Source organism: Malaclemys terrapin, chromosome 17 (assembly GCF_027887155.1).
Source record: "Malaclemys terrapin pileata isolate rMalTer1 chromosome 17, rMalTer1.hap1, whole genome shotgun sequence".
NCBI lineage: Eukaryota > Metazoa > Chordata > Testudines > Emydidae > Malaclemys > Malaclemys terrapin.
In genome coordinates this window covers 13841395-13865655 of record NC_071521.1, presented here as the reverse complement: position 1 = coordinate 13865655, position 24261 = coordinate 13841395, and the positions used below count along the sequence as shown (strand labels likewise).

Sequence of the window (24261 nt, the reverse complement as noted above, 5' to 3'; positions counted from 1 at the left end):
GTGGCACCGCCCCCCCCGGCAGGTCCCTGGCTCCCCACATCTAACCTACAGGGGCTTCCAGCTCCTCTCGGACTCGTCTACCATCAATCCCATTGCTCTAGCTTGCTGCTGGTGCCCATGTGCCTGCACACACCCACCATGCACCGCCCCTGGACTAATCTCGCTGCGACACGGAGCTCATCCCCACCCACTCCCTTTAATATCTGCTGCAGGCAGCCACTGTGGCTCTGCAGGGCCCTACAGATCAGCCCTTTAACTCCCCCTCACTGTGCAGCGTCGCCTCTTGCAAACCAATCCTAAGAGGGTGCCGTACCTGGGCTCCCGCAGCGGCAAACTGATCCTGGAACAGATCGGCACAGCTGGCGCCGATAACCCTGAGAGGAACACGGAAATGCGTGTGTAGTGGGTGGAAGGAGCCAGGGGTGGGGTGGGATGGGATGGGGGTCTCCTAAGGTACAGAGGGTTAGTTATGGCTCTGACAGACAACTACACTTATGGATGCTGATCTGAGAAGACTCCAAACCCGTCCCATTGCCAGCACTCCCCTTGTGTCTGAAGGGCAGGTCAGAGACCTGTCAACCCTCCCCCCCACAAGCCCTCGGGGGTGTTTGACATGGCTTCCTGGTGACTGTTTATCTCTCTGGTTTAGGGTCCCCGCAGTTGGCTCTGTTAGACTCGCCTTATGGTGCAGACAGAGAACACCCTCAGGAGGAAGATGAGGAAGGGCAGGTAAGGCCGCAGGGACGCTCCCCAGGCTCCAGCTAGGAGCCTAAGTGAGATGCCATTGGAATTTCCAGGACCGGGATTGGAAACTAACAAAACTTCCTCCTGAAGGATGAAAAACAGGAACCAGGGACGCTCCCGTGGGCCTGTGGAAACACACAGCAGAGTCCACATGCTGGAGCCATCAGCAGCCAGTGGGCTGAGGTCAGGAACAGCCGCAGCCCAGAGCAGGGAACAGAGAATGCAGGGTGGGCGGTGAGGAGAGAATGGGGCAGGGAGAGGAGGGGGATAGAGAATGGGGAAGGGGATCCCACAGGAAGAGAAGCAGCGCTGGATGGTGAGCCCCAGAGGGATGGGCTGATAATTCTAAGTGACTCCTGGGTGGGGGGATGGAAGGGGCGGGAGCCTGATGTGTGTCTGTGTGTGTGATGCTGTGTGAGCGAGAGGAGACGGGCTAATGGGAGAGCTGTGGGGCGAGTAAGCAGTTGCAGGTACGTGGCCAATGCTCCAAGTGCATGTGGGGTTGGGGAACTCAGAAGGGGTTGCAGTTCGACAAAGGGAACATTTAACATCGAACGGGGTTGCTGAGGTTCCGCACTTTAAACCCTGTCTTACCACAGCTGCGGCTCCCCGCTTGTGAGACCCCCCCACTTTTTTCAGACCACTTTAGGCTCTGTGTGTGCACAGGGGGGCTAGCCGATCCCTCACACGCCATAGGCTGTGCTGAGCCGGGCGGCTGACAGGCTCCTCTCCTCTGGGCCCTGTTTTCTCCTGCTGCTGTGTTGACTGCAAGCCCCGGCTGAGTGTCAGGGGCCACACACGCTGCCCCCAGCAAGGAGGGGTGTGGGTGGGCGTGTCAGGCGGGAGGCAGAGCAGCTGGCCTGAGCCATCCCTGGATTGTCTGGGAGACGGAGGTGCAGCGTCGTCAGGCTGGGCTGGCTTAGTTGGGGCAGGGGAATGAATTCCACATGGCCCTTGTCTTGGGGCCGCTGGGGGATGTGCTCGCCCTCAGTTGCGCAGCGTCCACTGTGGAGCCTGCCCAGAAGAAATGGTTTCTAATGGCTCAGCATCCAAATGCTGTCATTGCTTGAAAGACCAGGCTGGGATTATAACCCCCGCCCCCTGCTTCCCGCCCACCAGGGTGGTTCCTTCAGGCCTCACACAGGATTGCAAGCTCCTAGAGGCAGTACAGCACCTAGCACAATGGGGCCCAGAGCTGGCGCCCGGCCATTCTGACGCCTCCAAGGCCCGGGGCTGTATTAATGCACCAGATCAGTAACTGTTACTCTGTTACTACTTGGCATCACTTCTTGGCATTCAGAGTAGGTGAACACACACAACAGAAGTAAATAAACAGTGAATAATCCAGGAGCAATAACTCAAGGTGCTGAGTGGCCTTTCTCATAGTACTCTATATGCACTAGGGACTTGAGCCTCGCAACTCCCCAAACTACTCTCCCCAGGGCGGAAACTGAGGGGAAGTGACTTGCCCAAGGCCACACAGCAATGCAGTGGCAGAGATGGGAATGAAAGTCCAGTGGCCTGGCTCCTTATGCTCTAACCATTCGCTCCTGCTTCCTTCTTCCACCTGGACACACAAGAGAAAGGGAGTAAGATGAAGAAGATCCTACAGCAGCATTTTAACAACTGCACTGCCTGGTACACTGGATGGCTCCCCCATTCTATTTCTGCTGCCCCCAGGCAGCAGGCAAGTCCTTTGGGAGGTTGCTTGCCCTGGTGCTGCAGCAGGGCCCAGCAGTGCAGGGGTTAACTCCCCCAAAGCACTTGTTTGGGTGCAGTTCTGGGGGCAGGGGACAGGAAGAGCTACTTTCCCCTTCCATCCGATGGGGAGAGACAGACAGATGGGTCTGATGGGTCTGACAAGGAGACCCCCTTATGGCCCAGAGCTGTGCTGTGCCTGTCTGGGGGCCTGGCCGGTGGAAGGAAGAGGCTGTTGTAGCTGGAGTGTTTTAGCCACACCTGCAAAAAATGCCCCCCTTGGTGAACTGATGAGCTCTTGCCCTTAGACTGAGCATGGAGCAGTTTGGTCTGCCCCCAGGAAGGTCCTTCCTGGGGAGGGGAGGGGGGGATTTCCAGCCAGTTCCCAGGAGGGTGAAGCCCCACTCGCCACATCACAAAACCTGCCCTCCCCAGGGCCGACCAGCACGCGGAGACTGAGCTCCCCCCTGAGCCCTGGGGGGGGGTCCCTCCGGGGCACATTTCCAGGGCTGCGTGTAGGGAAAGCTTGCCCTGCTGTAGTGTTGCCCATGCTACAGCTGATCTGGGGATGGGTAGAGAACCTCACCCCAGAGCTATGGTACCTTCCCCCTGCACTCCAAACAGTGCTGGAAAGGGGGGTCAGGCCATGGCACTCCAGCCTCCTTTATGTGTGCAAACGTGCTGGGCCCCCTTCTGACCTCAGTCACAGCGCTGCAAAGCTGCATTAGCTCCACCAGGCTTCAGGGGACTCACCCTGGATTACGGGCCAAATTCTGGCCCTGCCTGTTGACTTCACTGGGAGCAGGACTGGGCCCCAAGAACTGAGCTGAGCCTGGCCTCATTCTCCCTGCTGTAACTCCAGCGCCTCCAGCCAGCTCCTCTGTGCTCTCGCGCTCACTAGGCTCTTTGTCTGCACCGCACACTCCCCCCTTCGCCCCTAAATCATTGCTATGCAGATCACATCCCCGGGAGTCAGGTGTCTCTCTGCTGGCTCAGCTCAGAGGCTGTGAGAAATCCCCCTCCCGGCATGCAGTGCGGATGACAGGGTTATATGTAGAGTAAAAATAGCCAGGGAGGACATGCAGGGCAGCTGGCTGCACAGAACCGGACCTGTCTGCTCTCTGCCCCCGGCCACGTCTGCATCCCAGCGCTGAGAGGTCAGTACACAAAGCCCCCCGGGCCTGCGCAGGGGAACAGGGGTTTGTTGGAGGGGAGGGTTGCTTTGGACGCCTCCTGGTTGCTGCTCGGCGTCTTGTTTTGTTTCCCATCTGCTCTCCCGCCCCAGGAGCCGGTCGGGAGGGTGGTGGGACGGTTAGTTGGCTCGTGAGCCAACTCGGGGCAGCTGCTGGTACTGGCAGGCTCTGTCCGTCGCTGTTTGTCACGAGCAGTCCATGTTCCCAGCGCTCCTCGGGCGAGTTGATGTTTATCCCGTCGCTGGCTGTGCTGCACATGTGCACTGGGTGTGCGTCTGGGTTCGCCTGTGACTGTGGTGAAAGCTCGAGTCTGGAAGTGAGGACTCCCGGCCTCTGATCCCAGCTCTGCCCCGGCCACACAATGAACTTGGGCAGGTCATGTGACTCCTGTGGCTCATCTGGATGACAATATCTACCTTCCCCCACACCCAGGCAAGTCGGGAGGCTTAATTAAGATTATCAAGGGGGCCTTGATTTGTGCAGCTGGACTCTGCAAGAGCAATGCAAAGTCTATTATTCCGGGGGCCTGCCTGCTGGCGTGGCCATTGTGTGGGTGGTGCAGCATTGCTGGGCTCTCTGCGTGCCTGCCGGAGTCAGTACGTGTGGGCAATGCTGGCTGTGCCTTGTGAGTGTCGGGCTGTGGTAGCGGGTGGCTTTGCTGCTCCCTGTGTGTTGTCTGCCTGGCTCAGTGGCTGTTTGCTCCCCTTTCACTCTCCGGGTATCTCACCAGTCTGGACACAGGAGGGGCCTGTAGTAGTTCCGGGGTGGGGCTCGTCCCTTCCTGGGGCGCCTGAAAGCCAGGCCAAAGCGAATAACAGTTAGGGCCCCGACCTTTGGGTAGGGGCTAAGCACACAATTGATAGTTCAGGGCTCAGGCCCCTATGCAGGGACTGAGCACACAATTAGCAGTTCAGAGCCCAGACCCTTGTGCAGGGGCTGGGTCAGTTTGGGTTAGCCCAGGCCCTAGGTCAGGGCGGGGCAGCCAACAGATAGTCTGTCAGGGGCCCAGGCCCCTTGGACAAGGAGGAGGAGAGACTGCCACCCGGCGCGGGGTGGCAGGGGGAACACAGGCCCACCCACTCCACTGTGTTCCAGCCCGGGGCCCTATCCGCAGCAGTCCGCCTGCCGCGCGGTCAGTGGGGATCCTGACCGCAACACACTGACATGGGTTCGGGGTCTGCTATCCCCGGGCCACTTCCCATCTCCTCTTCCATGGGTACCTGCTCCTCCTGAGTTCCGTCTGCTGGGTCGCAGATCATGGGCTCCTCCGGGCCCCGAGCACCAGGTAGGTCTGTTGCTCCCTCTGGGCCCTCGGCGGGGGAAGCTCAGACCGCTCCTCAGGATACCGGGCTCTCGGCAGGCTCGGCCAGTCCTCCTCGGGATACCGGGCTCTCAGCAGGCTCGGCCAGTCCTCCTCGGGATACCGGGCTCTCGGCAGGCTCAGGTCCGCGGGAGCTCGGGCACCAGCGTCTGTCCTCTCCCGCTGCCGGCCAGCTACCTAGCGCTGGGGCCTGGCCTTTATACTTCCTGTCCCGCCCCTTGACTTCCAGGGGGCGGGGACAGGCCGCGGTGGCTCCGCCCACTCTGGCGGCTGTTCTGGCTCATCGCTTCCTGGGGCACCTGGAAGCCAGGCCGCCCCGCTACAGTGCCCAAGAGTGGAACGGCTGCGGGTGTAGCAGGTTTGAAGGCTGTTGTATTGACTGAGCCGTGGGAAGCCCAGAGCAGGGGGTGTTACACTCAGAACAGAAGAGCCTTGGTGGAGCTCTGTGGGACTCTGGGTTGGAATGAGGGGGTTGGTGATTGTGGGTGTTGGCAGGGCTGTGGTGGGAGAGAGGCTCCAGGATTGATGATGATGCAGCTCCGGACTGAGGTGCATTGGCCAAGCTGGGCGAGGGGCTCAGGACGGGAGTAGCTGGGTGGGATTGCAGGTCAGGAACAGTGAGAAGTTGGGAAGTTTGCACGGAGCCTCCCTGTACGGCACTAGGAGCCCCTCGCTGTCCGAGGCCCTGAATTCACTCACTCGTGATTGGAATCCCCAGCCACACCTCCTGCCAGCAGGGGGGCTGGAACAGTTTGTATATGGGGGGGCTGAGAGCCATTGAATGGAACTGTGAACCCTGCATTGGATGGAAACCACTTCTAGCCTGGGGTGCTACTGCACCCCCAGTTCCAGCACCTATGGTTCCCAGTTGGGTTTCACTGGGGGGTATCTTGGAAAGAACCGCAGCTTCCCAACAGACAGAGCCTTGTGCTTTGCAGTCAGGTGGAGGAGGAGTTTGGAAGTGGATATTGTCCTGTGGAGGACAAGAGCCAGGTTCATTTCCAACTGCAGACATTTGGAGTTGCTTTTTAATTTCTCCCCGCCAGTCAGATGGCTGTGGGGGGGGGGGAGGGGCAGGCCACCTGGAGGTGTCGAATCAGCATGGGGCAGTCACCAGCAACTATCAATGTGTTTAGCTACTGAGGATGGCAATCTACAGGGAGAGGTGTATTCATCTGGGCTTGGGAGATGATGCATGTGTGACAGGTTCCCCCTGGGGTGCCACCTGGAACTGGTGTACCACTGAGCCCCCCTGACCCACCAGCCTGGGCTCTCTCTCACCCTGTGCTGCTGCGACAAGTTACTAAGCTCTCCAAGCTTGTTCTTTCAATCACACAGGTAGGGACACACCCAGCTGCAGCGGCACACAGATGCTGAGATCAGCTCTGCATGGGAAGGCTCAGCTAAGGCACCTCCCCGTTCCCAAGGCATGCACCCCCCCCAGAGTGTAAACCCAAAGTTATACTGTCTTGCACTGCACAGGAAACTGTACAGCATAAGCTCATAAAATTCACCCCCTCCCTCAATGTGGAGGGAGATATGCAACAGCTTTCTGCCCCCAGTTATAATGTCCACATACTGGCTGTACACAAAACAAAAACAAGTTTGTTAACTACAGAAGATAGATTTTAAGTGATTACAAGGGATAGCAAACAGATCAAAGCAGATTACCTAGCAAATAAACAAAAACGCAATCTAAGCTTAATATACTAAAGAGATTGGCTATGAGTAGCAAATACTCACCCTAATTGTTAATTTAGGCAGTTTGCAGAGATTCTTGAGGGCAAGCTGCACTTGTTTGCAGCTTAAAACCCCAGGTATACCTTTCACAGGCTAGAAACCCCTCTAGCCTGGGTTCAGCCCGTCTCCCCAGTTACAGTCCTTGTTCCTCAGGTGTTTCCAGCAGTCTCCTTTGGGCAGGGAGTCAGAGAAGAACCCTGGCGATGTCACTCTCCTGCCTTAAATAGCTTTGGCATATGGCAGGAACCCTTTGTCTCCCGACTTTCTGTAGAAAAACACTGGTATTCCAAGGTGGAGTCCAGTACCAAGTGACTTGGTCACATGTCCCTGTAGAGTCACAGCAGCCATAACTCGGAGGTTGCTTGTAGCGTCCTCAGGAAGGCTTCCCAGTGGGAGATTAGCATCTTCTAAGACCTATTGTTTTCCCTAATGGCCCTTCCCAGCCAGCCATCTAGACTGATTGCATTCTGTCCAGTGGGCGTTCCCCAGGTGTGAACACATTTGTAATAGAGGCATCGACAATATTCCTAACTTCAGATACCAGAATGCTACATGCATACAAATAGGCTAATCATATTTAGTCAATCATAACCTTTTCAATGATATCTCACATGACCCATATTGTATAAAATACATCATAGTTATGCCATAATCATATCATGTTCTGAGCCGGGGACTGGAGAGTCCAGACAGAGCATTCCCACGGCTTCTCTGCTACCAATACATGGTTGATGCCAGACATTCAGCTGGCAGGGAATCAGAGTGTCAAGATGGAGTCCATGCATCCAAACATCACTCTAACCGGCAGGTACCTCGAGGGCTCCCAGCTGCAGGGCTAACCATCTAGCACCATTCCTGAGAACTATGGTGGCTTTTCAAAATGGAAAAATAGTGGAGCTAATCATTGGTAGTATGGCTGCACCCAGCCCAGTCGGGAGCAAGGCCACGCTGTGCTTGGTGCTGTACAGTACAAGCACATGGGAAGAGACAGGCTCTGAGCTTACAGTGTACGTGTTACTCTGCATGAATGATCCTGCAGAGTCTGTGGGCTGGGACCACATGGCCTCTAACAAGCCAGGCACGGAACCCAGCTCTCTTGAGTCCCAGGCCCCCGCATGGCATTGTCTCCAGTGCTCAGCGGCGTGGCCTGAGATGCAAAGGCTGCAGTGCCCCATTGAAAGCCAGCGGGTCTGATCCTGCAGCTCCTGAAAGCCAGTGGGAGTTTTTCCATTGGCTTCAGTGGGAGCAGGGACAGGCCCATGGCCCTAAGGAACAGGGGAGGGTGGGGACCGTGGCTGGGACGCCACAGCAAGTGGCCCTTGCCCCAAGGAGGGGTGAGCTGGCAGCACTGGAAACCACACCTCTAACGTGCTGCCCCCTTGCGCTGCTCTCTGGCGTGGGAGGGAGCAGGGGAGGGAGAGCGGCTCGGGGAGCTACGGGCCCATCTTGGTCAGATGAAGGGGTCAAACCGCAGCTCTGTGCTCAGAGTCTCCCTTCTCGGGGCTGAGCGAGGCCTGGCTGGTGGAGGAGGGCGTCTCGGGGTGTCAGACAGGGGGCTGGCTATCCTGCCATTGCAGCATGCTGAGTACGGATGCTGCCAGGCACCCAAAGGGCTGTGTCGGGCATTACACTGGCAGGACACTTGATCTGAGCCAAGAGGTTGCTTGTCGGGAAATTTTAGGATTAAACCTGCCCTGGAGCCACCAGTGTTTGGGAGCCCCTCTCCCCCCAGTATTTCCCTACAAGCCTAGCTGTAGCTCTTTTCCCCAGTCTCCGTGGACTCCTAGAATCTTACCCCCTCCCTCCCCCATCCCCAACAGAACTGTCCTCCCAGCCTCCCCCATCGACTTCCTCCCGGTCCCCGTGGGCCCACGTTCAGCCTTGGCATGAGCAGCCGCAGCTCCAGAGGAACTGCCCCCCAGGGCTGGATGAGGCCCGTGGCCTCACTGACCCGCTCACTTTGGGCCCCTCTGGTCACAGGGCAGCCCCCAAGGGCTCCATGGGGCTGAGATCCAAGCTGGAGGGCAGAGGCTAGTCCCCGTGGAGCTGTTCCCCCGCCAGGGGAGCTGAGGGGCTGCTATTTCCGCCCTCCCTTCGGCTCGCTGCCACCTTTGCCTTCCTCTGACTGACTGACCGTGAGTCTGGCTGGCTGCTCCTTGGGGCCGACCCCACCGTGGCACAGGTGTGGACGTGACCCCTGCAGGATTTATGCCTGGGCCATACTTAGAACCCCAGAGCACTGAAGCTGAAGGGCACCTGCCCTTTTTAGGCATGGGCTGGGGGCTGTAACCCGACCTCTGTCCTTCCCCACTGAGGCTGGGCCTGTCGGGGGAGGCGTGAGCTCTGGAAGGGCATGGATCTATTTTAGGGATGGGCTACCCAAGCTGTTTTTCATGTTCTCCCTAATGCGCAAGGCGTTTTCAGGCTCTCCCTAGGGTCAAAGGGCTGGGCATGAGGGTGGCCCTGAGGTGCCAGGCAGGTTTGCTGCCCATAGGAGACAAACACAGGTGGGCAGGAGGGGATTGGGCCCTGGGGTGCCCCCTAGTGGCAGGAATAAATGAAAACACAAGGCTGACGAGGAACCCAGGGCCCTTCTCCGAGTACCTGGATCCCATCTTACTGAAGGGTGAGAGCTGCCGTTCTGTGCACTGGGGGCCAACTAGGGTGGACCACTGTGTCCGAGGCTGGGGGGCTCCTATCTTTGGGTGCGGGAAGATGAGTGGCTCTCTGTGGGGGGTGGGCAGCTGCGGGAGTGTGCCCAGGAGGTTCAGCAAGTTGGTTGCTGGGTGTGGGAGATGGGTGGGGAGGACGGGCTGTTCTGTGTGCATGGGGAGTCCAGGGTTGTGTCTTTTCTCTTCATACACAACAAGGGAGGCAAAGGGGCACCATGGGTCCCAAATAATGCTGGCTAGTCCTGTCCCCAAACATGCCAAGCGGCACACATCCTGCTGTGCTGGCTGCGTCTGATAACATACAGCATCCACCACTAGAGGGCTTGCGAGCTATACAGAGGGACACTATCCTGTTCCTGCACACTACAGACTGGAGTAAGGCCCTGTCTGCATGGGAGTGAGAAGGGGGAGTTTGCACCAATGTAGTTGCGCTGGTGTCAAAGGGGATTTACACCGACACCCAGGGTAAGCGGCACTTGTTCAACTTGTGCGGGGCGTCCACTCTGGTGCAGCTGCATCGGCATAATACCAGTTCAATAACCCCCAGTGTAGACCCACAATCAGGGGGTGAAAATGGGAGCAACTCCACCCTCACCCCAAATGCATCTGCCTTCTCTCCAGTTTTTCCCCTGATGTGTCTATTTCCCATGCTGCCCCTAGTGTTTACATGTCTGTATTGCATTTACTCACTTTCCATTCAACACACATGAATTCAACATTGCTGCAAGGAAATAGGGCCATGCGGTGATCAATATGTAGTAACCCTACTGGCCCCCACCAGTTTAACTCAGGGTGGAATTTGGGCCCTATACCTTTAAGAATGTGCTTACTTGGGTGGACTGTCAATCAGATGGGTTAACTTCCTGCAACAAAGGAAGCTGAGAGCTGATGAGATGTGGTCACTGAGCAGCGCAGAGGCAGGTAACTACAGGTGTCTGATGTAAGCGTTCTGTTTCCAACCTAAGGTGGCTGCATCGTAAGCTGTCAGGCCAAGATCATTCCTGGTGTGACACTCAGGGGTTCGCTTGGCCCCTCAGTGGAGTAAAGTCAGCTGGAATCAGGTGCTCTGAAAGGGTGGAGCCGTGATTGGGCTAGGGAGGGGCATAGTGGAGTCTGGGTCATACGACTTCCGCTCTGGGAATGGGGGCGGGGGGAGAGGGAAGCTGTGAATTCTGAAAGTGAGCTTTGAAGCGTGCAAGGTCCATGTGAGAGAGAGCAACCCTCGAGGAAGTTCCTATCGCAGGGGTGCGGTGCCAGGCTCACTCATGCATACTCCAGTTGGCTCCGTTTCCAGGTGAATGCAGCGATGCCAGCTCTGGCGATTTTATCACAAGATACTTGGTGTTTTTCTTAAAGCCCCAGGTCTTGGAGTCATGTGATTAGATGAGACTCTCAGCTTTTGTTTATTTGTTTAAAAAGTCAGTTTCCAGCCCTCCTGACTGCAGAGAAAAGCTTGAGAACATGACTCCAAGTGCCGCCCAATGGCTCAGAAACCAAAGACAAAAAAACCCCAACATTTATGATTTTAAAAAGTCTCATGACTTTGAAGGAAATTGTCTTTTTGGGGGACCTGACTCCTGATTTATGAACCCTTTGGACTGGCCATTCTAGGCTGGAGACAAGTGAGACAGGCTCTCCCTGCACGTCGAAGAGGTTTGAAGAGGGGCTGGATGGGTCTGCTGGCGATCTCGCTGATGGTGACTCGTTCTGAATGGATTTTGCTGGTTTGGCAGCTTAGGGGGCTAATACCTGAACGGGCACTTCAACCTCTTGAGGTCCTTTTCCAGCCCTACATTGCTGGGATTCTCTGTGAGCTGGAAGCCCTGGAGGATGGGGAGCAATTTACCAAGGGTCCTGTTGGATTCTCCATTACCGGCAGTTTTTAAATCGAGACTGGCTGTTTTGCTAAAGGATCCGCACTAGGAATTATTTGGGGGAAGTTCTCATGGGGGAAATGTACTGAATAATGCAGCCCAACCCTGTGCCCACTATCCTGTGCGCCCAGTGCTAAGGGGGTGTCTCCCAAACTCCCTCTACGATGGCGCCGTAGTAAATTTTAAAGGGCTCCTGTTACGCTGCTTCTCTGCCCTCCTTGATTCTTGCCCTGTGAACTGCAGGCCCACGGAGATGGAATATTACTATCAAGTTGCTTCTTGCCTAATCGCAAACCCTCTGGGATGAGGCTGTAGAGACCCCAGCCGGGAAGGACTATGTACAGGCCCTCGCACACAGGACCCCTCCTGTGCTGTTGTGACCCCCCTGGGGTGAGTGCAGTGACACTGTGCCAGGGAGAGGAGCTCATCATTCATTAATCATACGCCACCGCTAGGCTTTATCTAAAGCTCTTCCTGCAAGGCCCCTTGCATGCCACTGGCTTGGAGCGCTCCAGCCCCGGGAGACTTCGGAGACTCCGGGGGGAATGTCCAGTGCTCTTCCTTTAATCTGTCTCAGGAAGAGGAAGGCTAAACTCACACTCCCCCCCCACTCCAGCTATTCCAGATGCCCCAGTTTTCCCCACTTCACCCCCTCACACCAGCCAGTGAGTCAGAGCCCCCTTCACCCTCTTGGTTTCCACCCCCAAACTCCGCTTGAGAGCAGCTAGTCCCTCAGGCAAACGCTGCACAGTGGAATCTGCCTGCTGCCCTGGAGACATGGCTCCCAGCTGGGCCCAGAGCAGAGTCGAAGCCCTGGCTGATAGCTATGCCAAATCTTCACCAGAGCACTCTGCCTGAGTGCACCGCTCAGGAGAAGAGACCTGACCGCCTGGCTGAGGGGAGCCCTGCATCCCATGGGGGGGGAAATGGGGCTGGAGAAGAGGAAGCAGGAACGAGGGGGGTGGGAGCGTCCCCCAATGGCCAAAGCAAGGCTCTCCACCTGCCCTCCAAGGAGCGGAGTGTGCTGCTGCCTCAGTGTGGAGATCCAGTTGGCTCAAACCCAGGCCTCTTGCCTGCTGGGGCGGTGCACTAAGCCCTGGGTCACGAGGCTGGAACAGGTTTTGTAGGATGCTCCTTCATCCCCTGAGCTCCTGCTGTCACCGAAGCAACGCTTATTAAATATGCAAAGGCAGCCGCCAGGCTCCGACACCAAGTGCTGCTTCGGTGACAGGCAGGACTGGATCAGCCGGGTTGGTGACCAGGTCTAACCGATGGGGTCTGTCCCCCTGCCCATCTCTGGCTCTCTCTGATTTCCCGCTGCTCAGAATCTCTCTCACAGTTCCGGTCTCAGGTGGGTTTTGTCTCCTGTGTTTTCTCTCTCGCTCTTTCTCTCCCTCCCTGGGTGTAAGAGGAGACAGGAAGGGCTGGTTGTCACAGTGACGTGCCATAGGCACTGAGACACTCCCGGGTGGCCGGGGGACTGCTGTTCTCTGGATCAGACCGTGTAGCAGAAACAGCTAGAGGAAGGCTCTGACGTGTCCGTGTCCATCAGGTAATGGGACTGCTGGTTCAGAACCGCTAAGCTAGAGTGGGCTGTAGGCTGAGAGCCTTCTGAGCTGCAGGGAAGGTTGGGGCGCCCTCCTCTGAAGTCTTCGGACATGTCTTCAAATGCACCAGCTTCCAGTAAGTAGGTGCCTGATTGCCAACCAGCCGGGGAGCCTCAGGAACCTGTACCTCTGTCTCCAGCCTTGTCAGTCACACTCTGGAACAGAACAAGGGACCGGTTACCATGCTGTGTTTGTAGGCCTGTGCCATTCGTGTGAGAGTAGCTGTGTGTGTGCAGGGGGGGAGCTGGTATGTTCTTCTGCTCCAAGATGCTGGCAGGCGAGCTAACAGTGGGAATCACCTTCTTCCATTTTCTAGGAAATGTATTTGAGAGGTGGGGAGAGATTGAAGCCCAGTGAGCTAAGGGGAAGCATGAGCACTGGGAAGCATTAAAGACTACTTAGCCTCAGGAGGAATGGGACTGGGGCTGTTTCTGAAGGCCAAACCAGCCCCTTCCCAAAGCCCATGGCTGACGCGCCCCCCCCCCCCCCCCCCCGGCCCTCCTGCACTGTCTAACCAGGAGTTCTGTTTCCTTTCAGACTGAAGAGCTTCTCTGCCCAGATCTCCTCAGGATGGCAACAGGTGAGAGCTCCCTTTCCCTGGGCACATCTCCTTCTCTCCACCCGTCTGTCTCCATCTTACTGAGGCTACATCCAGTTGTCTAAGCCCATAGCAATGGGCCTGAGCTCCCAAGTGCAGATCCAGGGCATGGCGGGGGGAGGGGAGGGATGTTGGATCCAGAGTTCTGGCTCAGGGCCATCTCTCCTAACCAGGCTCAGGTTCTGTTGTCGCGTTATCCCCTTTTAGAAACCTTGTGTCGCTCCTTGCTTCTCTTCCTCTTTTCCGCTCATCTCTCTGCCAGCCCAGAACAGCGGAAATGCAAGACTCATGCATGCTGGAAGGATCAGGAGCTGGAGAGAACTAAGGCCAAGCCAGGCACCTCCCTTGGACAACTGGTCCTGGCCGGCAGCATCCATGCGCGATCCTCGCACTTGAGCCCAGTGTGAGGGATTGCAGCTGTCAGGGTGTTTTTCTCCCCCCGCCCTCCTTTTTGGGTTTCACCTGGGTCTTTACCTGCTCTAGCCTGGAGGCAGTGCGTTGCTTTCTGCTCTCACAGCCCTGTAAACACAGAATAACAGCCCTAGTGTCTCACTGGGCACGGCCCTGGCAGCTGCAGTACAGTCCCCACACTGTCCTGCCATGAGACCTCAACACTGGCCTGCAGGGACTGTTTCTAGGGCCAAGAGGGGAGTTCAGTCCCATGGCCCACAGTCAGTCCCTGGCACAACTGCTGCCAAAGGAGCTGATTAGTGCTGGTTGTGAAGGTGGTTTTTGTGAGGTCGGCAGTTGTTCACTAGGAACTGGACTGAGAACCACTCAACTCGTTCCTCCCAGGCCAAAGAAGAGCCATCAGATGATCAGGGAAGTGATTATTCTCCTCTATTCAGCACTGGTGAGGCCTCATCTGGAATATTGCGTCCAGTTTTGGACCCCCCACTACAGAAGGGATGTGGACAAATTGGAGGGAGTCCAGCGGAGGGCAACGAAAATGATTAGGGGGCTGGGGCACATGACTTACGAGGAGAGGCTGAGGGAACTGGGGTTATTTAGTCTGCAGAAGAGAAGAGTGAGGGGGGATTTGATAGCAGCCTTCAACTACCTGAAGGGGGGTTCCAAAGAGGATGGAGCTCGGCTGTTCTCAGTGGTGGCAGATGACAGAACAAGGAGCAATGGTCTCAAGTTGCAGTGGGGGAGGTCTGGGTTGGATATTAGGAAAAACTATTTCACTAGGATGGTGGTGAAGCACCGGAATGGGTTATCTAGGGAGGTGGTGGAATCTCCATCCTTATTGGTTTTTAAGGCCCGGCTTGACAAAGCCTTGGCTGTGATGATTTAGTTGGGGTTGGTCCTGCTTTGAGCAGGGGGTTGGACTAGATGACCTTCTGAGGTCTCTTCCAACCCTAATCGTCTATGATTCTATGATGACTTTGTTACTACCAACCTGAGTCAGTGACAGGCTATACAACCTAGGACCAATCCCCTGTCTGTACACCTCTGTCTTTGGCCACCTTGCCATGGGCTCTGAATATATCCTTACAGCATTCCTCATGGGTGGTGAAGTATTATCCCTGTTTGACAGATGGGAACTGTGGCACAAAGGGAGTAAGGGATAACAATTTTCAAATATATCCAAGACCCATTTTCAAAAGCGTTTGCTTTCGTGAGACTTGAGGCTGCTACTTTGAAGCCACTTTGGGCTGGTCTACGCTGGGAACTTACATCAGCATAGCTACGTCTCTTGGGGATGTGAAAAATCCACACCCCCGAGAGATGCAGTTATACCGACCTCACCCCGATGTAGACATTGCTAGGAAGAATTCCCTCTATCGACTTAGCTACCGCCTCTTGGGGAGGCAGATTAGCTACACCAGTGGGAGAACCCCCTCCCCTCACTGTAGTGAGTGTCTATGCTGTAGGATTTGAAGTGTAGACAAAGCCTTTGAAAATGTGGGACTTAAGTTCCTATGTCACTTGAGCATTTTTGCAAATGTTATCCATAGTGCAAATCTGTGACAGAGCCAGGAATTGAACCCCCATCCCCTGGCTCCCTGTGCAGTGCCTTAACCATCAACCATCCTTCCCTCTATTCCCAGTTTTACTCCAATTCATGGAGAACGTCCCCGCTGTCTCAGACAAAAACAACGAGGAGTCAGGTGGCACCTTAAAGACTAACAGATTTATTACGGCATAAGCTTTTGTGGGTAAAAAACCCACTTCTTCAGATGCCTGGAGTGAAAATTACAGAAACAGACATAAATGTATATTGGCACATGAAGAGAAGGGAGTTACCTTACAAGTGGAGAACCAATGTTGAAGGCCAATTTAGTCAGGGTGTATATGGTACACTCCCAATAATTCATGAGGAAGTGTCAATATCAAGAGAGGGAAAATTGCTTTTGTGGTGAGCCAACCACGCCCAGTCCCTCAGTGTCTCAGACAGTGCTTGAACCATGGCTCTGCCTCTCCCTGCATGAGCTCCTTGGCGCAGGCGGATCTGATCTGCTAGCGTGATCAGAAAGCACCTAGCTGCCAAAGGCCACCCTGTTCCCCAGCTGCTCGGAGGTGTAATTTTAGAAGGCTGTAACCAGAAGACATCTTATTGCTGGGAGCAGACTCCAAGCCACAGCCAGCTCTGAGAACACCCTCCTTTATTTTTAGCACTTCTGCCTTGTCCTTGTGACACTCGAGACAGGCCCATTCACCCGGCTTTGAAAATGTTCCAGTGTACTGTACTCGGGGAGAGGAGCTCTCTATCAGCTCCAGGCACTGGAATTAATGGTGACTTTGAATTCAACACCCACTCCCGGAATGGTTGTGACCCTGAGGGACCCTCTCAGTTGTGGAGCTGGGATGTTGGCCCAATGTGAAGTGGGGAAGGGGGCAGCTGGGACACTGAGGTTGCAACTTTTCTGAGAGGGTCAATGGTTTGTCGTTGTGTCTCTCTTGTCGCTCTGGCTTTTTGGAGGAGATTCTTTCCTGGGTGGGGATTTATAGCTGCAGCCAAATGCAAGTGAGCCGGCCCTCCTGGTGCTAATTTAGGGTAATATTTGCTGTTGCGCTTGGCATGGGGGCCAGATTCTGCTCTCAGTCATGCTGGTGTAAAGCTAGAGTAACTCTGTGCATAGGCTGGGGGAGTCATCTAGGCCATAGGCCTGACCACTTTTGTGCCAGGCCAAACCTGAGTGACACTGGAGCTCCCACCCACCAGAGGGTGGGTGTAAGGGCTTATGGGAGGGGGGAGGGGGAGTCAGGCTGCTGGTGCAGGGGGTCACCTGAGAAGGGAAGAGAGGGCTAGGCAGGGGTGTGGCGGAAATCTGTCACCCCACCACTTTAAATGGTGCTCCGCAGCCCCGACTGTATTTACACCAGTGGAGTTACTCCAGCTTTATACTGGTGTAACTGGCAGCAGGATTTCACACAGAGAGTTTAATGACCAGAGATGGTGGGCAAGGAAAAGGGGAATGCATGTCGGAAATAGTGGGCATGTCAGGTGGTGGGTATACCATGGAGCGTGGGCATATCTGAGATGATGGGCTCGTGCAAGAGGTGGGCACAAAGGCTGTGCTGGGGCTGGGGATGAATTTGGTCCTCTCTCTGGAGGCGTCTGAGGTAGTGGGGCAGAGGCCAACAGGAACCCATCCCCCCGGTCAGAAGGAAGATGGATGCCACCCTGTGCCCTGCCTTGTGTGTCTGGGGAACCTGGGATTTCCTACCACTCTCTCCCCTGTCCTTATATATACACAGCAAAAGCTACAGCTCAGTGCTCCAGGATGGGTACTGGGTGGCATTGGTGTGGGCGCCATGTTGTGGGGGCTCATGGCCGTAGGGTTCTGTGGTATAAGGCTGTTCCGTGAGAGGTGCCGCCAAGAGCTGGTGTCTGAGCCCATTTAAACCATCCCCCCATGGAGTCACTCCAGATTGACACCAGCCAAGCTGAGATCAGAATCTTTGCCCACTGGCTTCTGTGATGTGGCTGAGGCTTGGCTCCTGCCGTATCCTAGCAACCGTCTCTGTGGCAATGTGTGTTAGCTCTGACCACAAGGCTCCAGCCTGGCCCAGCCGAAGGGAGGCCGCTGGCTCAGGCATCAAAATGTGCTGAGCGGAAACTGCTTGGCAAGAAGGGGGGGGAACAGAGGCGAGCAGGAGCCAGCGAGTCGGAGAGATGGGGACGGAGTGCTCCTGCCTGGCTACCGCAGCGGAAAGGGCTGGCAAAGGTACCCTGGGGGGCAATGGCCCCATAGCGCCTGCCATGAAGCCACCGCCAGCGGCCCACTGCTGACCATGTTCTGCTCCCATTTACCCCCGGGGAACTGGGGCTGGTTGCCAAGTCCCCTCCTCCAGGCAGATCCCCTGGGGATTTGGTCGAGAGGGATTTGTCCCAGCTCGGTGGAGGTTTCCTTCCTGCGATCGCTCACTCGCCCTCAGACTAACCCTCTTCTCTGCTTTTCCTTCTCCCGCAGAAAAACTGAAGGACAGCAAAATCATCTTCGTGGTGGGTAAGTCGGCGATGGGCTCAGTGAAAAGCTGAGGAGTCGTGAGCGGCGCTTTCAGCCCGGGCTCGGTCCACTGGGCTCGTTGGGGCTGTGACGTGGGACCCCGTCCTTCAAATTTTAAGCCGAAGTTTTCAAAGAGACCTGGGATTTCAGGGCCCAACCTGAGATCCTGTAAAGGGGCCTGGTTTTCAGCAGGCAGGTGCTCGGAGCTTTTGGGTCATCAGGTGCCTTTAAGGTGTCCTACGTTGCTCTCTAAAAATCACCAGCCATGTCTGCAAATGTTTGCCCTGGCCTCCAAGGGGAAGTCGTGTCTATCACCCAAAACCAGACTGGACAGAATACGTGGGAGTGTGCAACAGGGAGCGCCCTGCTGTGGCACCGAGATGGACTAGAGGACCTGTAGGGTGCTTGCCACCTTTGCTTTCGGTGTTCTTGGGGAGGGTGCCCTGAAGGCCTCTAGTTACTCCCAGATCAGGTACAGCGCAGGGGAGTGGAGGCAGTTCTGCACGTATCGCTGTTTCTCTCCCCGCCGCCACCTTTTGTGACTAGCACTAGTGACACAAAGACAGGAGCTTTCTGGCTTTGGGGTTCAGCTGCTCCCTGTTTTGCTTCACACTGATGAGGTCATAATAATCTCCCTGGTTGGGCTGCCTCGGGCAGAGGGCTCTGAGCCTAGCAGGAGCCCTGAACTCCTTAGCGAAGGTCCCAGTTGAGTGCTAGTCAGTAAGAACAAAGAGGAGGATGAAACAGGGCTGTTCCTAAGTGGGATTTTTGCCTAGAAAGCATCTGAGCTCTTTCCGCCTCCTCCTCCTCCTGTGTTTTGAGTCTGTGCCTTGTCCTTGTGTGAACTGCAGGCGGGCCCGGCTCAGGAAAAGGGACCCAATGCGAGAAGATTGTCCAGAAGTATGGCTACACCCACCTGTCCACTGGTGACCTCCTGAGGGCAGAGGTCAACTCTGGCTCGGAGAGAGGCAAGAAGCTCTCTGCCATCATGGAGAAGGGAGAGCTGGTGCCCCTGGTGAGTCTGGGCCATTTCTGCAGTGGGAGGAAGTGGGTCTCAAAGCGTTACATCCTGGCACATTTCCAGCTACCCATGCTGGCGTGTGAGAGAACCCAATGCAGAGGCCATCTCAGGCTGTCCGCTCTCCTGGCTGCAGTGCATTGTGGGGAGCTGAGGCAGGTGCATGGACAGGCCGCTGACGGGGCGCCTCTTTCCCAGCTCTTTTGGGGTGGCTCATGGACCTGGCTTCCCAGGAGTCTGGTTGCTCCTGGCAGCTCCAAGGAGAAAGTGCTCTGGCAGCTGAGGAGGGGAGCAGGTTAGGGTATAAAATGGGGGATGACAAGCTCCATGTCTCTGAGTGTTGGTGCCCAGAGACCACAGGGAGTGGCCTCTGTTTGCTGTGCCTCCTCTGCTAGACAGGAGCTGCACATGGTCCCTGGATCCTATAAAAGGATCTGTCTGTTGGTGTGATCGAGGACAAACCCTGATGCTCCTGTGGCTTTGCACTAAGAGATGAGGCTGCCCATGGGGAAGGGGAGCCCAGCGGCTGCGGGAAACTCTGCAAAGCTGCCAGGTAGCTGGAACTGAAACCGCTGTCCCTAACTCTGACCTGCATTTCCCCTCGCCCCAGGACACGGTGCTTGATATGCTGCGAGACGCCATGGTGGCCAAGGCAGATGTCTCCAAGGGGTTCCTGATTGATGGCTACCCCCGAGAGGTGAAACAAGGCGAGGCGTTTGAGAAGAAGGTGAGGAAGGGGGTGGTAGTCTTGTCACAAACTCAGCGTGGTAGGGTTGCTCAGTGGTTGGATAAGGCAACCCTAGAAATGGGGCAGTGGTGGGGTCGATTCATTGGGGCAGACCATCTCCTCGGGGGGAGTTGAACCAAAGCCCCACGTGGCACCAGGAGAAGCGCTGCTGCTGGAGGCACCATCTTTAGGTTGAGATGTCAAGCCAATGTCTGGATCACTGCTATTTTTTGTAGAACAGATTTTGACCCTGGTGTCCTGGCCCAACTTGAGTAATTATATTCTGCCTCCCCCAGTTACCCAGTCATGTTCAGTTGGGTGTCAGATTAGTCTTTACTTCCCATCCTGAACTGCTGAGATAGCATTGCTGCATGTTGTTAAATAGCTGTCAGGCTCCACCCTAGAGATGGCTGCAATGAGCCCCTTAAACAGCCTGAAAATGTTTGCAGTGAAAGGTTGTATATGATGGTATTGTTAATGGGGTTAGGGCAGGAAGGCTGCTCCGTGTGCTGCCTGGGAGCAGGTTTTACTGTCTGCTCCAGGGAAACTGTAACCCTGCTAGTGCAGGCCTGGAGAGGCCAGGGAGAAAACTTGTGAGAGAGGAAGGTACCTGCGTTGGAGGATCCCTGGCTGTAATACATGGGACTGGCACAAGGTGGCGCAATCGTTGCTCCATAGAAACAGCTGGAAAAAACAATTGAAGAGGAAGGATCCTTTTTAGCAGGCTGTGGCCAGGCTGTGTCCTGGGATGAACTACAAGTCAGGGTGGAAAATGGCCTGGGCTAATGAACAAAGTAACAAGCAAACGGAGGCTGAATGTGCCCCTGGCACACATGCAGTAGCGTGCTCCAGAGCAAAGGCAGAGCCACCCATTACTGAGGGTCACCCAGTGCCCGGAGAATCAGTTACCCCCAACCTGATTGCCACGGGATGGCTGGTGTGAGGGCATGTATGTTGGTGCACACTGGGGTAACAGCCCTGACCCTTGTCTGCACGGGGTTAGTGTGGGGTGATAGGGTTGCCAACTTTTTTACTCGCACAAAACTGAACACCCTTGCCCCGCTTCTTCCCTGAGGCCCCGCCCCACTCCCTCCATCCCCCCCTCCCTCTGTCGCTTGCTCTCCCCACTCTCACTCACTCGCTCATTTTCACCGGGCTGGCTCAGGGGGCTGTGGTGCAGGAGGGGGTGAGGGCTCCGGCTGGGGGTGTGGGCTCTGGGGATGGGGATGAGGGGTTTGGGGTGCAGGAGGGTCCTCTGGGTTGGGACCAAGGGGTTTGGAGGGTGGGAGCGGGATCAGGGCTGGGGCAAGGGGTTGGGGCATGGAGGGGCTCAGGGGTGCAGGCTCTGGGCAGCACTTACCTCAAGCAGCTCCCTGCAGCAGCAGCATGTCCCCCCTCCGGGCGTCTACGCAGAGGTGCAGCCAGGTGGCTCTGCGCGCTGCCCTGTCCGCAGGCACCACCCCTGCAGCTCCTATTGGCCGTGGTTCCTGGCCAATGGGAGCTGTGGGTGCGGTGCTTGGGGTGGGGACAGTGTGCAGAGCCCCTGGCTGCCCCTACACATAGGAGTCGGAGGCGGGAAATGCCGGCTGCTTTCCGGGAGCCACGTGGCATGGAGGTTAGCAGGGAGCCTGTGCTGACTGGAGCTGCCATGATCCCTTTTTTCGACCGGGTGTTCTGGTTGAAAACCGGACACCTGGTCACCCTAAAGGGTGACTGCTCCAGACCCAGCTCTCCCTTCCCTTCCCCCCAGTCAAGGTGATTCAGTGACAGCTCGGGGCATGGTCTCCCCCACCCTTCAGGTCATCATGCTGCAGGGCTAGTGGAGGAAACTATGAACCTGGTAAAGCCAAAGCCTGGCTGGATAGATAAGGACGTTTCCCTGGTTCTCCTCCCCCAACAGATCGCCCCCCCAACGCTGCTGCTCTACGTGGATGCCGGGAAGGACACCATGGTCAAGCGTTTGTTGAAACGGGGTGAGACCAGCGGGCGGGTGGATGACAATGAGGAGACGATCAAGAAGCGCCTGGACACTTACTACAAGGCCACTGAGCCGGTCATCACGTTCTACGAGAAAAGAGGGATCGTCCGGAAGGTACGCTGGCCACGAGCCGCTTGGCTCATGGCTGGAACTGGGAATGGGTGGAGTGGAACTGGCCCTTTCCCATCTGCTGAGACTCTGCAGAGCCTATTATGGGTTTGGGCAGGTCTGAGCCACTTGCCGTCCTTGTGTCTCAGATAGTTTGGGGCTTCCCAGGGGTTAAAGGGGCAGAATGCACCCTCAGATGCCTCCGAGCTGAGGAAATCCCAGAGCACGCCATATTCAAGGTCAGCTGTCAGCATGCCCTGCTACTGTGGATCAACAAGCGGGGGAAGAGGGCTAATGAGGGATGGGGCTCTGGGCAGGGAAGAGAAGCATCAGAGAGGACTTTCCCAGCAGGCCTTGGGCCCGGCACCCCCAGAGCCAGACAGGCCTCGGGCCCGGTGCCCCTGGAGCCAGACAGGCCTCGGTGCTGTGGAATGGATTCTGAGGGCATTGCGCCTGCCAGGAGAAGATCCTCTGGCCAGCATGGAGACCTGGGAGCTGGGCTGTCCCAGGTCTGTCCGGTGCTGCACGATGTAGGACGTAGTCTAGGGGCGTCTCTAAGGCCCTGTCCTGACTGGCTCTCCTGCTTCGCCCCTACAGCTGAACGCAGAAGGCTCCGTGGATGACGTGTTTGTACAGGTCTGCACTCATCTGGATGCCCTGAAGTAAAGCACGAAAGGGACCCCCCGCCTCTAACCCCTTCCCACCCAGAGAGAACATCACCCTCTTCCCACCCCCAGAGCCCAAGTATTCCCCCCGCCCCGATTTGAGCTCCATGGCAGAGACAGCGGAAGTGGCTTTATCCTGTTTTCGTGGACACAGCCCCGTGGAGGAAATTTCAAGGACATTGTGTTTGACTCCTTCCCTTCTCGCCACAGTAAAATTCACTTTAATGAGCCCAGGCTTTATCTTTTTCTTCTGCAACAGGAAGTGAGTTTTTCTTTCCAGATATTTTTCCCCCCACTGCGCCCTGAGGTTGATTAAAGGCAGGAAGTGGCTGTTTATCCCACTCCATGGCATCAGCAGGAGGAGAGGGGAATCTGCTCCTGCCTGGAGGGAGAGGATTCTCTGACAGCGCACGCAACTTGCTCCCTCTTTTGAGCAGAGGATGCAGTTGAGAGTCTTAAAATCTGCCTGGGACAGAGGGAATTTGAATCAAATGCAGAGAAAACCCCATTTGAGCCAGGGCTGGGCAAAATCTCCCCCTGTGTGACTGTAGAGCCAGACACTGACGAGTGTCACCACTGCTGAGCCCCAACCCTCCCGCCCCCACCCTCCTTGCACGATGTGAGTACAGGGAGAGAGCAGTGACCAAGCAGGGGATGCCCTGGGACAGGGTCAGACTCCCCTAGAGGGTGTATAAAATCCATTTCCTCCCCCTCCATTCCCCACTGTGATGCTGCCTACACAGAGCCAGCGTCTGCCAGCAGAGTAGCCCAGCGTTAGCAGCAGAGAGCCCAGGGTTTGGGGGTGGTATCTTGTCCTGCTTTAGAACATGAGGGAATGGTCTCTCCAGGATCCTGGAGTCCAGCTGCCCTGTACCTTTGTGAAGCTCTGTCTCCAGGGAAGACTTTGGAGGCTGAAGCGCATCTCTGCTGAAACCCCTCTCCGCCTGCTTTTTCCCAACCCTCCCAAGACTGTCTAGCGCTTTGGGTGGGTTACCAAAGGCCAGGGGCCCTGACTGAGCCTAGGGGCTACCCCAAAAGGCTGTGATGTGAACACTGTGCCTCATTCGATCGCTGTCTTACTGTGCTTTTTAGGGCTCCCGCGCCACGCGCACGCTCACACATTCTCACACTGGCTCCCACACACTCATTGATGGCAGCTCTTCTCTTCCTCTTTTTTTTTTTTTTTTTTTACAATGGTTACAAACAAAAGTATTTATGAATGAAAAGCAGCAACCCCCCAGAGTCTTAAAGGCAGCATGTTGTCCCTGCTGCCCGAATGTACACTGACATATCGTTATTAAAGAGCGTGGCAGAAAAGTGCTTTTCGGTGTGAGCTGTGCCTTTATTTGACTTTCACCGCGCTCCATTCAATACCGACTATGTCTAGGGAGTTCGGAGGAGGAGTGCATTGCCACTCTAATTCACACCCCAGGCTGTGATTCTGTCTGCTTTCGCCAGGGCAGGGCCTGTCCCCACTGGGATGGGAGACCTCCGAGGAAAGCCCAGGATGTGGGAATGTACCATAGTTGTTCTCCACGAGGCAAGGCCCTCAGCATAATGTTAGGGGGGTCCTGGACAGTGAGTTGTCAAGGCTGCTTCCCCACTTTGAACTTTAGGGTACAAATGTGGGGGCCTGCATGAAAACTTCTAAGCTTAACTACCAGCTTAGATCTGGTCCGCTGCCACCATTCCCAAGTGGATTCCCTTCCCTGGGAAGCCTTGAGAAACCCTTCACCAATTCCCTGGTGAATACAGATCCAAATCCCTTGGATCTTAAAACAAGGAGAAATTAACCATTCCCCTCCTTCCTCCCACCAACTCCTGGTGGATCAAGATCCAAACCCCTTGGATCTTAAAACAA

General features: G+C 55.9%; 1 protein-coding gene across 6 annotated transcripts in view; it reads left to right on the top strand.

The window, feature by feature from the left end:
* The window catches only part of AK1 (adenylate kinase 1), a 35563-nt gene extending 11843 nt beyond the window's left edge, over window positions 1-23720 (top strand). The window contains exons 8-14 of one of the 6 annotated variants that reach the window (XM_054007717.1): window positions 650-729; window positions 13387-13429; window positions 17869-17904; window positions 18756-18919; window positions 19533-19649; window positions 21550-21741; window positions 22333-23720. In XM_054007717.1, the coding sequence (XP_053863692.1) occupies window positions 650-729; window positions 13387-13429; window positions 17869-17904; window positions 18756-18919; window positions 19533-19649; window positions 21550-21741; window positions 22333-22401 (701 nt within the window). In that variant the 3' untranslated portion in view covers window positions 22402-23720. Of the gene's footprint in view, window positions 1-649; window positions 730-3491; window positions 3600-3865; window positions 4068-12474; window positions 12594-12771; window positions 12795-13386; window positions 13430-17498; window positions 17623-17868; window positions 17905-18755; window positions 18920-19532; window positions 19650-21549; window positions 21742-22332 lie in introns of those variants that run through there. The other 5 variants (XM_054007720.1, XM_054007718.1, XM_054007721.1 and 2 more) reach the window with 5 other exon arrangements.
* Window positions 23721-24261: the final 541 nt, after the last annotated feature.